General features: G+C 36.2%; 1 protein-coding gene across 8 annotated transcripts in view; it reads left to right on the forward strand.

Annotated features, from left to right (window-relative positions):
* Positions 1–13,434, forward strand: part of LOC140135854 (calretinin-like) — a 195,110-nt gene that overhangs the window by 62,828 nt on the left and 118,848 nt on the right. For all 8 annotated transcript variants that reach the window (XM_072157496.1, XM_072157500.1, XM_072157495.1 and 5 more), the window contains one exon: positions 3,936–4,025. In XM_072157496.1, the coding sequence (XP_072013597.1) occupies positions 3,936–4,025 (90 nt within the window). The remainder of the gene's footprint in view (positions 1–3,935; positions 4,026–13,434) is intronic.

Here is a 13,434-nt window from a genome sequence, read left to right on the forward strand (position 1 = left end):
TACTGCCCCAACAGCTCCCCATTTTACACCTTAGTGAACTGAAACAAGTATGATAAAATGTGTCGCCACAACACATTCGGCCTGAATGCAGCCAGACGCCCTCATCGTTCAGCTTGTTTGTTTGTTTGTTTTATTTCTTCTTTTGCCTGGGTTACTCATTCAGTGGATGTTTTAAGGTATCCTCTGTTCTTCCATGAGGCCCAGGAACATGAGGTTCAGCTACCGTGTTCTCAAATGCATAATAATAACGATTAAGAGAAAACTTAAAGATGCACCAGGTAAAAAACCGGTCAGCAGCTGGTTGAATGTAATGTTTGGTTGATGCAATCATGGTAAATACCAGTCATGGAATAGGGTTCAGACAAATTTGCTTTAAGTAAGTTATTGCTTTGAAGATCAACGGAAGACTTATAGAACACCATAAATGGCTTAAGCAGGTGCTACCTGACTACAGTAACTGTGTTAAGACTGCATTTGAAAAGGACATACATGGTGGAATTTACATGATATAGGACAAGCGATAATAAGTAACCTTTTCATCTGACTAGTAAAGAATTTCGGGTTAAAATGCAGCTGGCCAAACGCGTATTAGACGGCAGTCAGCCTTTGGTGCAAAACAAATACAAGAGAAGTCGTCGTCTTTGCATCTGGCTAAATATTGTGATAAATACGAAGAGAGGGGCCCACAATTGTTGGGAAAAGACCTTGCTTATAGATAATATATATGTATTAAAGAAGCATTGTGCATATCTTACTTGAGGTCGAATCCCGTGTGGATGGTCTGAAAAAAAGGCAAATTGTTCTAAACTTAGCTTACGATTTGTTTGTACGGCTAAAATAAAGAGCCTTTTGGCTAGCTTATCCAAAGATGGATCAATTAGGTATGCTTGATGTTGCTATAAGAGCCTCTATATAAATGTCCTTAAACGACGGCTTTAAAATGTATCAGATAAAACCACCCACATAGGTAAATGGCCTGCAGATTTAACGACTAAAGTGTTTTCATAATGATCAGATAACAGGCACTAAACGTTAATCAATACAAACGAAAGAAGTTTACGGCACATTTGAAGAAAAATATAATGTGTTTTCAGCATAAATATAAACTCTAATGGTAAGTTTAAGTACCCTTAAAATAAACCAGCAAGAATATACTCAGCGATTATATTGGCTCTTTATTTCAATTCTATATTCAATTGGAAATAATACAGTTCACGACATCATTTTGAACAATCCTCGCATGAAATTGAAATTTGTTTAACATTTGCGATCAGACTAAAAGCGTTCGTTCACTTCGACTAAAAATAAAGCTGCGCTTATCACAAATATAAATCAAGTATGTGTAGGCCTATATGAATAATTTGGTAAACAGCAAAACTTTTCAAGCATTTTGAACATGACCAGCCGGACATTTTGAACATGACCGGCCGGACAATATGCCTGATGTACTATGACCTGATGTATCCTAAGATATAGGACAAGAGATATTAAGTAACCTTTTCATCTGACTAGGATTTAAAGAATGTCGGGTTACAATGCAGCTGACAAAACGCGTATTAGACGGTACGCCTTTGGTACAAAACAAATACAAGAGATGTCGCCTCTGCATCTGACTAAACATTGTGATAAATGTCTAAGTGAGGGGCCTCAATTGCTGGGAAAAACCTTGCTTAACGATAAAACAATCGCAACAAGCATCTGTCCATGCATTAACGAAGTATTGTCAATATGTCTTGCTTGAGGTCGAATCTCGTGCGGACGGTGTAGTCTGGAAAAGGCAGTTTTGTTCTAAACTTAGCTTGCGATTTGCTTCTACGATTTGGTGTAAAATAAGGAGCATTTTGTGTTGCTGCTCCAATGATGGATCAATTAGATATGCTTGATATTGCTATAAGAGCCTCTATATAAATGTCTTTAAACGACGGCTTCAGAAAGTATCAGATGAAACCACCCACATAGGTAAATGGCCTGCAGATTTAACGACTAAAGTGTTTTCATAATGATCAGATAACAGGCATTACCCAGCAAACACAAAACGTTTTCGACATCATTCGCAAAAGGTTATAAAAAGTTGTCAGAAAACGTTTAAATGTCGGGTTATATAAAGGGTACATTAATGGTATAAAACGTTTTCATAACATTTGTTGGTAATTTACTGCACAGCAAACACTTAATGTTTTACATAAAACATTTAAATGTCGGGTTATATAAAGGGTATAAAAACGTTTTAATAACATTCCAAAAACATTTTTGAAAACTTGGTACAAATCATTCAAAACAGAATGTTATTTAGGGGTTGAAAAAATATTTTGCAAAACATGTTTGCCCAAAATATTTACAATAACGTTTTTAAAATGTTTTCACGGCCTTTATATAACCCGACATTTAAATGTTATTAAAACGTTTGTAAAAAACATTTTAAAAACATTTCTGTGTTTGCTGGGTGCAAATATTTTATCATAATGTTATTTAAGTGTTGACAAAATATTTGGCCAAAAATGCTTGCAAAAATAGATGACAATGACATTTCGAAAACATTTTTAAAATATTGTTGTAGTGTGTTTTCATACAAAACGTTTTAAAACGATTTCATGACCTTTATATAACCCGACATTTTAATGTTATTAAAACGTTTTTACCTAAACCAAAACCCAAAATATAACTTATTTAAAACGTTTTAAAAACGTTTTTGTGTTTGCTGGGTAAACATTAATCTATACAAACGAAAGAAGCTAAATATAATGTTTTCAGCAAAAATATAAACTCAAAAGTTAAGGTTAAGTACCCTTAAAATAAACCAGCAAGAATATATTCAGCGATTATTGGCTCTTTATTTCAATTCTAAACTCAATTGGAAATAATACATTTCACGACGTCGTTTCGAACAATCCTCGCATGAAATTGAAATTTGTTTAACATTTGCGATCAGACTGAAGGAGTTCGTTCACTTCGACCAAAAATAAAAACGCACTTAAGGCGACGAAAACAAATCCTGTACTACGGGCCAGACCGACCCAGCCAGCATTTGCGTTTTGGAGATTTGTTTTATTGTTGCTAAAATCATGTAAAATCATCCGTTTTTTGACTGAATATTAAAAAAAAAAAAAGATGTTTGCAAATAATCTTTAAGATTTGTGATATTTTAGGGTAGTTTTAGCCTCCAGAAATAATAGGAAAAAACCCGAACAAACACTGTCCGACAGAAAAACCCTGTTTGAAAGGTCCTTCCGCACGTAGAACAGGGTTTTTATTTTCATCGCCTTATTAAATCAAGCATGTATGATTGGTTGCTTTACAACAAAACCTTTTAATACATTTTGAACATGACAAGGACAGTATTGCTGATTCCAATTGTTCAGTCATAGACAATAAGTTTTGACTTTATTATTACTATACCTCATAGAATATTGGAGTAATAGAGTCGGTTTTTGCTGCTGTGTTTGATTACATAAAATCACCGTTCGCTTTTTCCAAGACAATATTTGAATAGTGATACTGATGTAGCACATGACAAAGTTGTCCCTGCCAGTTCCGAGCAAACGGATCCTTTTTGTTTAAAGAGACAAACTGAAGAAACAATAGCAACATTGGTTTATTATTGGGAATTGCATTTCCAGATAGTTGACAGCAATCGGTTAATTATTGACGTTATTCTCGTATACCAAAAACAGTACCGATCGCACGAGAAAAGAAATAGATCTGATAACATTTCAAATCTCAATGCAAATTAAAAATCGCTTGTCAAACTTAGTCATCTTAGATTTTATATCTGCTATGTATCTCTTCCAGGAGTAGATTGGAGTTACTACCATTCTGATTTCGTTAATTGATTTTCTGTTATGTATGTTCTTGTTGCTGTGTTTTTGCTGTTTAGTTTATAAAATGCTTACAGTGGGATTTAATCAATATATAATTATCTCTTTTTTTATCACCAGAGGGCGACAGAAGAAGAATTTGAGGCTGCTTACAAGGAATTTATAGCTCACCATGATGCGAATGCAGATGGGAAAATAGAGATGAAAGAGGTATGTCAAACATTGAAGGAATTTGAATTTATAACTCGGTTATGAGCGACGAGTAACTGCCTTTTAACCGACCAGTTCTCTAAGCAACAAGCAGCGCACTACTTTCTTTATTAAGTCTAAAACGAATTGCTCGTCGCTCACCAACTGAATATAAACTTAGCTTATCTTTCCTAAATTCATATGTCGTATAATTACATTAATATTGCTGAGTAAATTTGTAAATAACCGATAATTATTTCTCTTGTTAAAACTCCCAAAGCTTTTGAGCAGATTCCTGACTCAAAGCTTCAATTTATTTTAACCTGAAGGCTATAGCAACTTTTCATAAGATCACTAAGACAACGTGTAGTCCTATTCATTGTAGAAGTGACCTAAGGCTACCATAGCAATAGATGAATACAATTTTTGAATAGATCGCCCTGCACTACAACGTTCACGCGGTACCTATGTATTGAACAATAGATGTCAAAGAACAGGGATAAAGACCTGGATTGTAATTAGAATATGCATATTAAGCTCATCACTGGCACCTGTAAGCATGCAACCTGCTTGTAGTGCAGGGCGATCTATTCAAAAATTGTATTCATCTATTGTTATGGTAGTTAATTCGATTATTGCGTCACTTCTAGCACCAGATTATTCGCAAATTAGACTATTCCACTTGAAATTCATACACCCCTATGGAAGACATGACCTTAATCTCCCACACAGGGAGTGTGAATTTCGAATGAGTTTACTTGAATGGATTACTCCATTTAAATCTCAAACTACCTGTGTAGGAGATTTAAGGTCATGTCTTCCATTAGGGGTGTATGGATTTCAACTGGAATAGGAATAGGCTTTCTATGAATCGATTTATATCCCTGTTGTACTGGCTACTATGATTGTATTTTTTTTCTTTATTAAAATGTAATTAAATTGCTTTACAATAAACATAGCGAGCGTATACAGTCATTTAATAAGAAAGCGCGGGTAAGCTAACACTATAATCAAATACGAATATTTAGAGGATGTCTCCGACAATCACAACATTGTGCCTTATAATGTCATAAAATTAATTATCAAGCACGAATCACGTGGTTTTATTTGAAACAAACTCATATTGACTATAAAAACTAATTAATACAGCCGCCTCACCACGCGATATTCAAAATTCCCGAGCGCCGAAATTGAGCCGAAATTGAGCCCAAATAACCATGACGTCATTGCACTGGACAATTTCGGCGCGGGAATTTTGAATATTGCGTGTTGTGAGCCGGCTGTTTTTATTCGTTTTGATGGTCAATATGAGTTTGTTTTAAATAAAACCATGTGGTTTGTGCTTGATAATAAGGCGTAATGTTGTGATTGCCGAAGACATCGCCTCATTCAAATATATAGTTTTAGTTTTGGTTTTGGTTTTGGTCACGTGGTTTCCTATTGTCCTGCCTAACCACTTGAATCATAAGATATCGAACTCATTGTTTCTACCTTTTGTTTAAAACCGAACATTTGTGTCAGTCAGTTTCGGTTTTGGTTTCAGTTTCTTATAAGTGGTGTGGATCGTAAAATTATTTGATTTGAAGTTACCTACTCTAAGTATACAAAAGAAATGTTTAAATTTCGCAGTGCAATATTCACGAGGAGAGAAATCGAGCATGGTAATCTACATTGAAAGACGTGGTTTACAAAACCGAATAAGTCTAGGCTAATTCACCTGTGAAAAAATATAGACCATCGAAATATTTGCATTCGACATTACAAAAGGGGTCACTATTGGAATTGTATAGGTGCTATAAACAAAATCGATTCATGTCCTTAATCCCATGTACCAGAATCGATGGAAGGCCATTATATGACCTCTAATAACCTAATGACTTTTACTGAAGCAATTTTACTGCAAAAGTAGAAGATAGAGGGAAAAGAGATTGTGTGGGGGTGTGTGTGTGTGTGTGTGTGGTGGGGGGTGGTTGGAGGGCAAGGGGGATATGGGCCGGAGAGAGAGAGAAACAGATGAGAGAGAGCATTGGAAGTGAAAGAGAAGGGGGAGGGGAGGTCGGGGTGAAGGTATCGAATGTAGGGGAGGAGGAGGGGGAAGGGGTAATTTAAGGAAGAGGTGGTTATATAGGGAGGGAGCCTCCTCTTAAAGAGGTATGGGTTGTGCTTCCGGGGATAATAAACTAATTCATAATCAAATCATCTCCATGCATCGTTTATGTTTCATACAAACAAACAAATCCCCCACCCCGCCCCATTCTTCAATATACGCGCATGTATATGATTTCTAGGCCTAGAACTCGTGAGTGTAATATGCCACCTACCTTCGACAGAGAGCATCAACTGTCGTCCGCGGGATAGATTTCCGATATCAATCATGATAATAATTATGTTAGCACAATAGGCTATTGTATACTTCTGGGTATACCCTATACTGTGTCCTTCCAGCATAATAGTGTTATGATTGCAAACCAGATCAGCTCTACTTTTTAATCCCTTGATTTTTGGTTTCTAAACAAAAGAGAAACCAAAACTAAATATTTGAAATGAGGGATCCTTTAATAGTACAATTTTGCTTCGTCAGCACCCAAGTCATATCACTTGAAATATGTTACTCCCTGCAGGGGACCGAGTTTCTCTTTATTATTGAGTTGTCACCTTTTGTTATTAGACACAAGAAGCAGTTACTGAATAAAAACATGTCGTGTAAGAATGTGTTTTTCTTTCTCAAGATATTTTGATAAATGCGAAAGAGATCTTGCTTCTTATTAATGTCGCTATCGACATCCTTATCACGAAAGCATGCCTTCTGGGATCTATAGCCTCCGTTAGTCTATTATTGAAGCCTTTATAACACCTCAGATGAACTACATCAAATCCTGCCAATTATAAAAAGGCTTTATTGATGATTAGAATCAACAAATCACACAGGCTAAATCTTATCAGATGGCCACATTTTAAACGATGAAAATATACGTTTTATTTGTGTCTATTCACGGGATGAAGACCCTTGCGGCACTTATCACAAATCAAGTCACGCATTCTCTGACATAGACGCTGAAGAATTCTAGGCAATTATTAGATACTGGTTTACGGTGTTCAATCATATTTGCGACGATTAAAAGACTAGAAACATGTCTGAATTCTTTCCATGATCTGGATTTCGCACGCAGCCCCCCCCATTGAAGGTAGGGTCACATACTTAGTAATCATGGTATGTTGGATATTCTGTCCTGCTAACTATATAGAGTGCAACTCACTACGTCAACAAATTATTTGCCTTTGAATATATTTAAGGTTATCCCAAGGTAAGACAGAAATAAAGTCAAACCGAAATTTTTCGAAATATTCAACATAATATAACGGTGCTACTGTATCAAAATTAATGAACTGTCCAAAATGGATAGTTTTTGTCATATTCCAAACTTGTATAAACATTACGAAATAAATATTGATAGATGATTTTTATGAAGCTTATACATGTATAGTGTCCGGCATGTATGTTTGAACTTGTTTTTGATTTGACATTAGTTACTTCCCTTTAAAAAATGGTGTGCTGACTGCTGGGACAAGTTTGTTCACAGTGAGTAACATTATATTTGTTTTTATAAAATGGTCAAAGTAATTTGCAATTTTGATATAAAGTGATAACCATTATTAGTTCAAATGAAAAAGCACTGAATGCAATTTGTGATCAGACCTGTTGAAATATCTCTTCTTAAAATCGACATTTTGACATACTCGACAGTATTAATGTTAAAGGTGCCCCATGAATATTGAATGTTCTTACTGTGAAATACCTAGAGACGACTCCAACCAGGAAATGAGTCTGCAAAGTCTGAAATTCTTTCCATTCTCAACAAATGTGATTGTGAAAATAGTATATTCCCAGTGTACTATAGATTACCCTTTCTTAATCTCTAATAACATGTGGTAACCCAATTTGTAGCTAATTCAAGCAAAGATTCCCGTTAGCGCATCATTATATCATTCATTTACAGCATGAATTTACACCATACTCTCAAGTGTACCGTTAACAATCTCAGGTCAAGATATGTAATGATTACATCTACCCTCTTTTGTGCATCTTGCCTACGGAGTTAGTCACAACTCTGCGTAGTGACTTAATTGCTAGAGCCCATGGGATCCTTTGCTTTGCGTTCATTGCTAGCAGCTTCTGTAGTAGCTTCTGTAGCAGACAAAACACCCTACACCTGCTGGAAAGCAAATTACAGGAGTTTCCAATCCTCTTAGAACCTCAGTGTCTGCCCGAGCTGTCGACTGTTTATGTAATTGTATAGTCTGATTGATTATAACAAGCGATTTCCTTGGACCAATGAGCTGGGTTGTACTTTTATCGCACATACTAACGGCCTATCTCGTATAATAAACAGTCGCTTTTCTCAGACGTCGTCATTATAGATTTAAGTTTAGATGTTGAAACCATAATATGGCAGCTGCAACATGAGACTTGTTTGTGAGATAAACTTTGGATACGGTGAATTACAACGTCAATATCGTTTGAACAAACTATTTGGTTAAGCTTCATTTTAATCAATCGATTAGTGGATTTGATATCACAATGAACAATTCTAGTAAATATCTCTGTCTCAATTCAAATAGGAGCACGCTTTATCATTTTGTTACTTTCAAGATTGTTTCTAGTTAAGGGGGTACTACACCCCTGCCAAATGTTGTGCATGTTTTTGCATTTTTCTCAAAAAGTATAGCGCATTGGTGACAAGTAAGCTATGTATATTATAGGGGCAAGGACTACAACTGCTGCACTGAAAATTCAGCAACTCAAGGTAAGTAGTTATTGATTTATTGATCAAATATTGGTTTTCCCTCATTTTTGACGGTAACTCCACAACTGTTGTCTGTGCTGAAATAAAATTTCCACTGCAGTAGTTGTAGTCCTTGCCCCTATAATATACATATCTTACTTGTCACCAATGCGGTATAATTTTTGAGAAAAATGCATAAATAAGCACAAAATTTGGCAGGGGTGTAGTACCCCCTTAAATCAGATCAGATCAGAAAGTATACTGTAACCACTAAATGTGCCTTAAAATTGGTGAAACTCTTTCCAGTCTGAACAAATGTGAGTGTGAAAATAGTATATTCCCAGTGTACTATAGATTTCCCCCTTCTTATTCTCTAATAAATAACATGTGGTGACCCAATTTGTAGCTAATTCAAGCAAAGATTCCCGTTAGCGCATCATTCTATCATTCATTTACAGCATGAATTTACACCATACTCTCAAGTGTACCGTTAACAATCTCAGGTCAAGATATGTAACGATTACATCTACCCTCTTTTGTGCATCTTGCCTACGGGGTTAGTCACAACTCTGAGTAGTGACTTAATTACTAGAGCCCATGGGATCCTTTGCTTTACGCTCATTGCCAGCAGCTTCTGTAGCAGATAAAAGAACCATTTCTGCACCTGCTGGAAAGCAAATTACAAGAGTTTCAATCCTCTTAAAACCTCTGCTGTCTGCCCGGGCTGTCGACTGTTTATGTAATTGTATAGTCTAATAGATTATAACAAGCGATTTCCTTGGACCAATGAGCTGGGCTGTACTTTTATCGCACGAACTAACGGCCTATTTCGTATACTTTGCTTTGCGCTCATTGCCATCAGATTCTGTAGCAGATAAAAGACCCATTTCTGCACCTGCTGGAAAGCAAATTACAAGTGTTTCCAAAGAATCCCGTTAGCGCATCATTCTATCATTCATTTACAGCATGAATTTACAGCATACTCTCATGTGTACCGTTAACAATCTCAGGTCAAGATATGTAATGATTACATCTACCCTCTTTTGTGCATCTTGCCTACGGGGTTAGTCACAACTCTGCGTAGTGACTTAATTGCTAGAGCCCATGGGATCCTTTGCTTTACGCTCATTCCCAGCAGCTTCTGTAGTAGCTTCTGTAGCAGATAAAAGACCCATTTCTACACCTGCTGGAAAGCAAATTACAAGAGTTTCCAATCCTCTTATAACCTCTGCTGTCTGCCCGGTTGTCGACTGTTTATGTAATTTTATAGTCTAATAGATTATAACAAGCGATTTCCTTGGACCAATGAGCTAGGCTGTACTTTTATCACACAAACTAACGGCCTATCTCGTATAATGAACAGTCGCTTTTCTCAGACGTCTTCATTATAGATTTAAGTTTAGATGTTGAAACCATAATATGGCAGCTGCAACATGAGAATTGTTTGTGAGATAAACTTTGGATACGGTGAATTACAACGTCAATATCGTTTTAACAAACTATTTGGTTAAGCTTCATTTGAATCAATCGAATAGTGGATTTGATATCACAATGATCAATTCAAGTAAATATCTCTTTCTTAATTCAAATAGAATACTCTTTATCATTTTGTTACTTTCAAGATTGTTTCTAGTTAAATCAGATCAGAGCAGAAAGTATACTGTAACCACTAAATGAGTCTTAAAATTGGTAAAAATTCTTTCCATTTGCAACAAATGTGAGTGTGAAAATAGTATATTCCCCGTATACTATAGATTTTCCCTTCTTATTCTCTAATAACACGTGGTAACCCAATTTGTAGCTAATTCAAGCAAAGATTCCCGTTAGCGCATCATTCTATCATTCATTTACAGCATGAATTCTCAAGTGTACCGTTAACAATCTCAGGTCAAGATATGTAATGATTACATCAACCCTCTTTTGTGCATCTTGCCTACGGGGTTAGTCACAACTCTGAGTAGTGACTTAATTGCTAGAGCCCATGGGATCCTTTGCTTTGCGCTCATTGCCAGCAGCTTCTATAGCAGCTTCTGTAGCAGATAAAAGACCCATTTCTGCACCTGCTGGAAAGCAAATTGCAAGAGTTTCTAATCCTCTTAAAACCTCTGCTGTCTGCCCGGGCTGTCGACTGTTTATGTATTAAATTTTATAGTCTGATCGATTAAAACAAGCGATTACCTTGGACCAATGAGCTGGACTGTACTTTTATCGCACGAACTAACGGCCTATCTCGTATAATGAACAGTCGCTTTTCTCAGACGTCTTCATTATAGATTTAAGTTTAGATGTTGAAACCATAATATGGCAGCTGCAACATGAGACTTGTTTATGAGATAAACTTTGGATACGGTGGATTACAACGTCAATACCGTTTGAACAAACTATTTGGTTAAGCTTCATTTTAATCAATAGATTAGTGGATTTGATATCACAATGAACAATTCTAGTAAATATCTCTATTTCAATTCAAATAGGAGTACTCTTTATCATTTTGTTACTTTCAAGATTGTTTCTAGTTAAATCAGATCAGAGCAGAAAGTATACTGTAACCACTAAATGAGTCTTAAAATGTGTGAAAATTCTTTCCATTCGTAACAAATGTGATTGTGGAAATAGTATATTCCCAGTATACTATAGATTTCCCTTTCTTATTCCTCTAATAATATGTGGTAACCCAATTTGTAGCTAATTCAAGCAAAGATTCCCGTTAGCGCATCATTCCATCATTCATTTACAGCATGAATTTCCACCATACTCTCATGTGTACCGTTAACAATCTCAGGTCAAGATATGTACCGATTACATCTACCCTCTTTTGTGCATCTTGCCTACGGGGTTAGTCACAGCTCTGCGTAGTGACTTAATTGCTAGAGCCCGTGGGATCCTTTGCTTTCCGTTCATTGCCAGCAGCTTCTGTAGCAGATAAAAGACCCATTTCTACACCTGCTGGAAAGCAAATTAAAAGAGTTTCCAATCCTTTTAAAACCTCTGCTGTCTACCCGGGCTGTCGACTGTTTATATCATTTCTTTGGACCAATAAGCTGGGCTGTACTTTTATCACACGAACTAACGGCCTATCTCGTATAATGCACAGTCGCGTTTCTCAGACGTCTTCATTATAGATTTAAGTTTTAGATGTTGAAACCATAATATGGCAGCTGCAACATGAGACTTGTTTTTGAGATAAACTTTGGATACGGTGGATTACAACGTCAATATCGTTTGAAACTACTTGGTTAAGCTTCATTTTAATCTATCGATTAGTGGATTTGATATCACAATGAACAATTCTAGTAAATATCTCTATTTCAATTCAAATAGGAGTACTCTTTATCGTTTTGTTACTTTCAAGATTGTTTCTAGTTAAATCAGATCAGAGCAGAAAGTATACTGTAACCACTAAATGAGTCTTAAAATGTGTGAAAATTCTTTCCATTCGTAACAAATGTGATTGTGGAAATAGTATATTCCCAGTATACTATAGATTTCCCTTTCATATTCCTCTAATAACATGTGGTAACCCAATTTGTAGCTAATTCAAGCAAAGATTCCCGTTAGCGCATCATTCCATCATTCATTTACAGCACGAATTTCCACCATACTCTCATGTGTACCGTTAACAATCTCAGGTCAAGATATGTAACGATTGCATCTACCCTCTTTTGTGCATCTTGCCTACGGGGTTAGTCACAACTCTGCGTAGTGACTTAATTGCTAGAGCCCATGGGATCCTTTGCTTTGCGTTCATTGCTAGCAGCTCCTGTAGTAGCTTCTGTAGCAGATAAAGGACCCATTTCTGCACCTGCTGGAAAGCAAATTACATGAGTTTCCAATCCTCTTAAAACCTCTGCTGTCTGCCCGGGCTGTCGACTCTTTATGTAATTTTATAGTCTGATCGATTAAAACAAGCGATTTCCTTGGACCAATGAGCTGGTTGTACTTCTTGCCAAATCTGAATTTGATGATCTGGCGTAACAAATTAATGATTTGTAAGTCCTTGGTCCTCTAACAATACATCTATCAAAATGAATGTAATGTGTGTACCGTGATATAAAGAAGAGTCTCAGCGTTGATTAGGTTAAATTAACAATCAAACGTTCCGATTCTCAACTTAATAACAGATTGAACATGCTTGATACAAACAACATGTCATCTGTCTCAACAATTGATTGGTTAGCTGTCGACAATGTACTCCTATACAATGTGTAGTGCTACTTTCAAAATTTTTAACAGATGAAAACCCTTCCACTAGCTAAAGTGATGGATCAAAGTTATCTCCTGATTTGACTCGACTTCCGAATAACACACGCTAATCACGCATATCTAATACATTTGCACTTTTCATAATACGAAGAATGCGTCGAATGTGGCGATAAATCCTATTCAAGGTCGGTCACAATTTTTTATTGCTTATCTTTGCAGAATTGTGATTCAGGTGTCATGCGCAATAGGCTTTGCTGCATTCGCAAAAAACCTGTTACTATCAAGGCTGTCACTATGTACACTGTAGTATAAATATATATAACAATTGGCTGGGTCAACCAAAATACTCAGAACATAAAATCAATGTGGATACAGTTTACTTTCTCAAATTGAGACTGGCCATCATTCGATCCAATCAAGGCTTATCATTTGCCAAATGTTTG

The sequence above is a fragment of the Amphiura filiformis genome, chromosome 16 (genome assembly GCF_039555335.1).
Source record: "Amphiura filiformis chromosome 16, Afil_fr2py, whole genome shotgun sequence".
Taxonomy (NCBI): Eukaryota; Metazoa; Echinodermata; class Ophiuroidea; order Amphilepidida; family Amphiuridae; genus Amphiura; species Amphiura filiformis.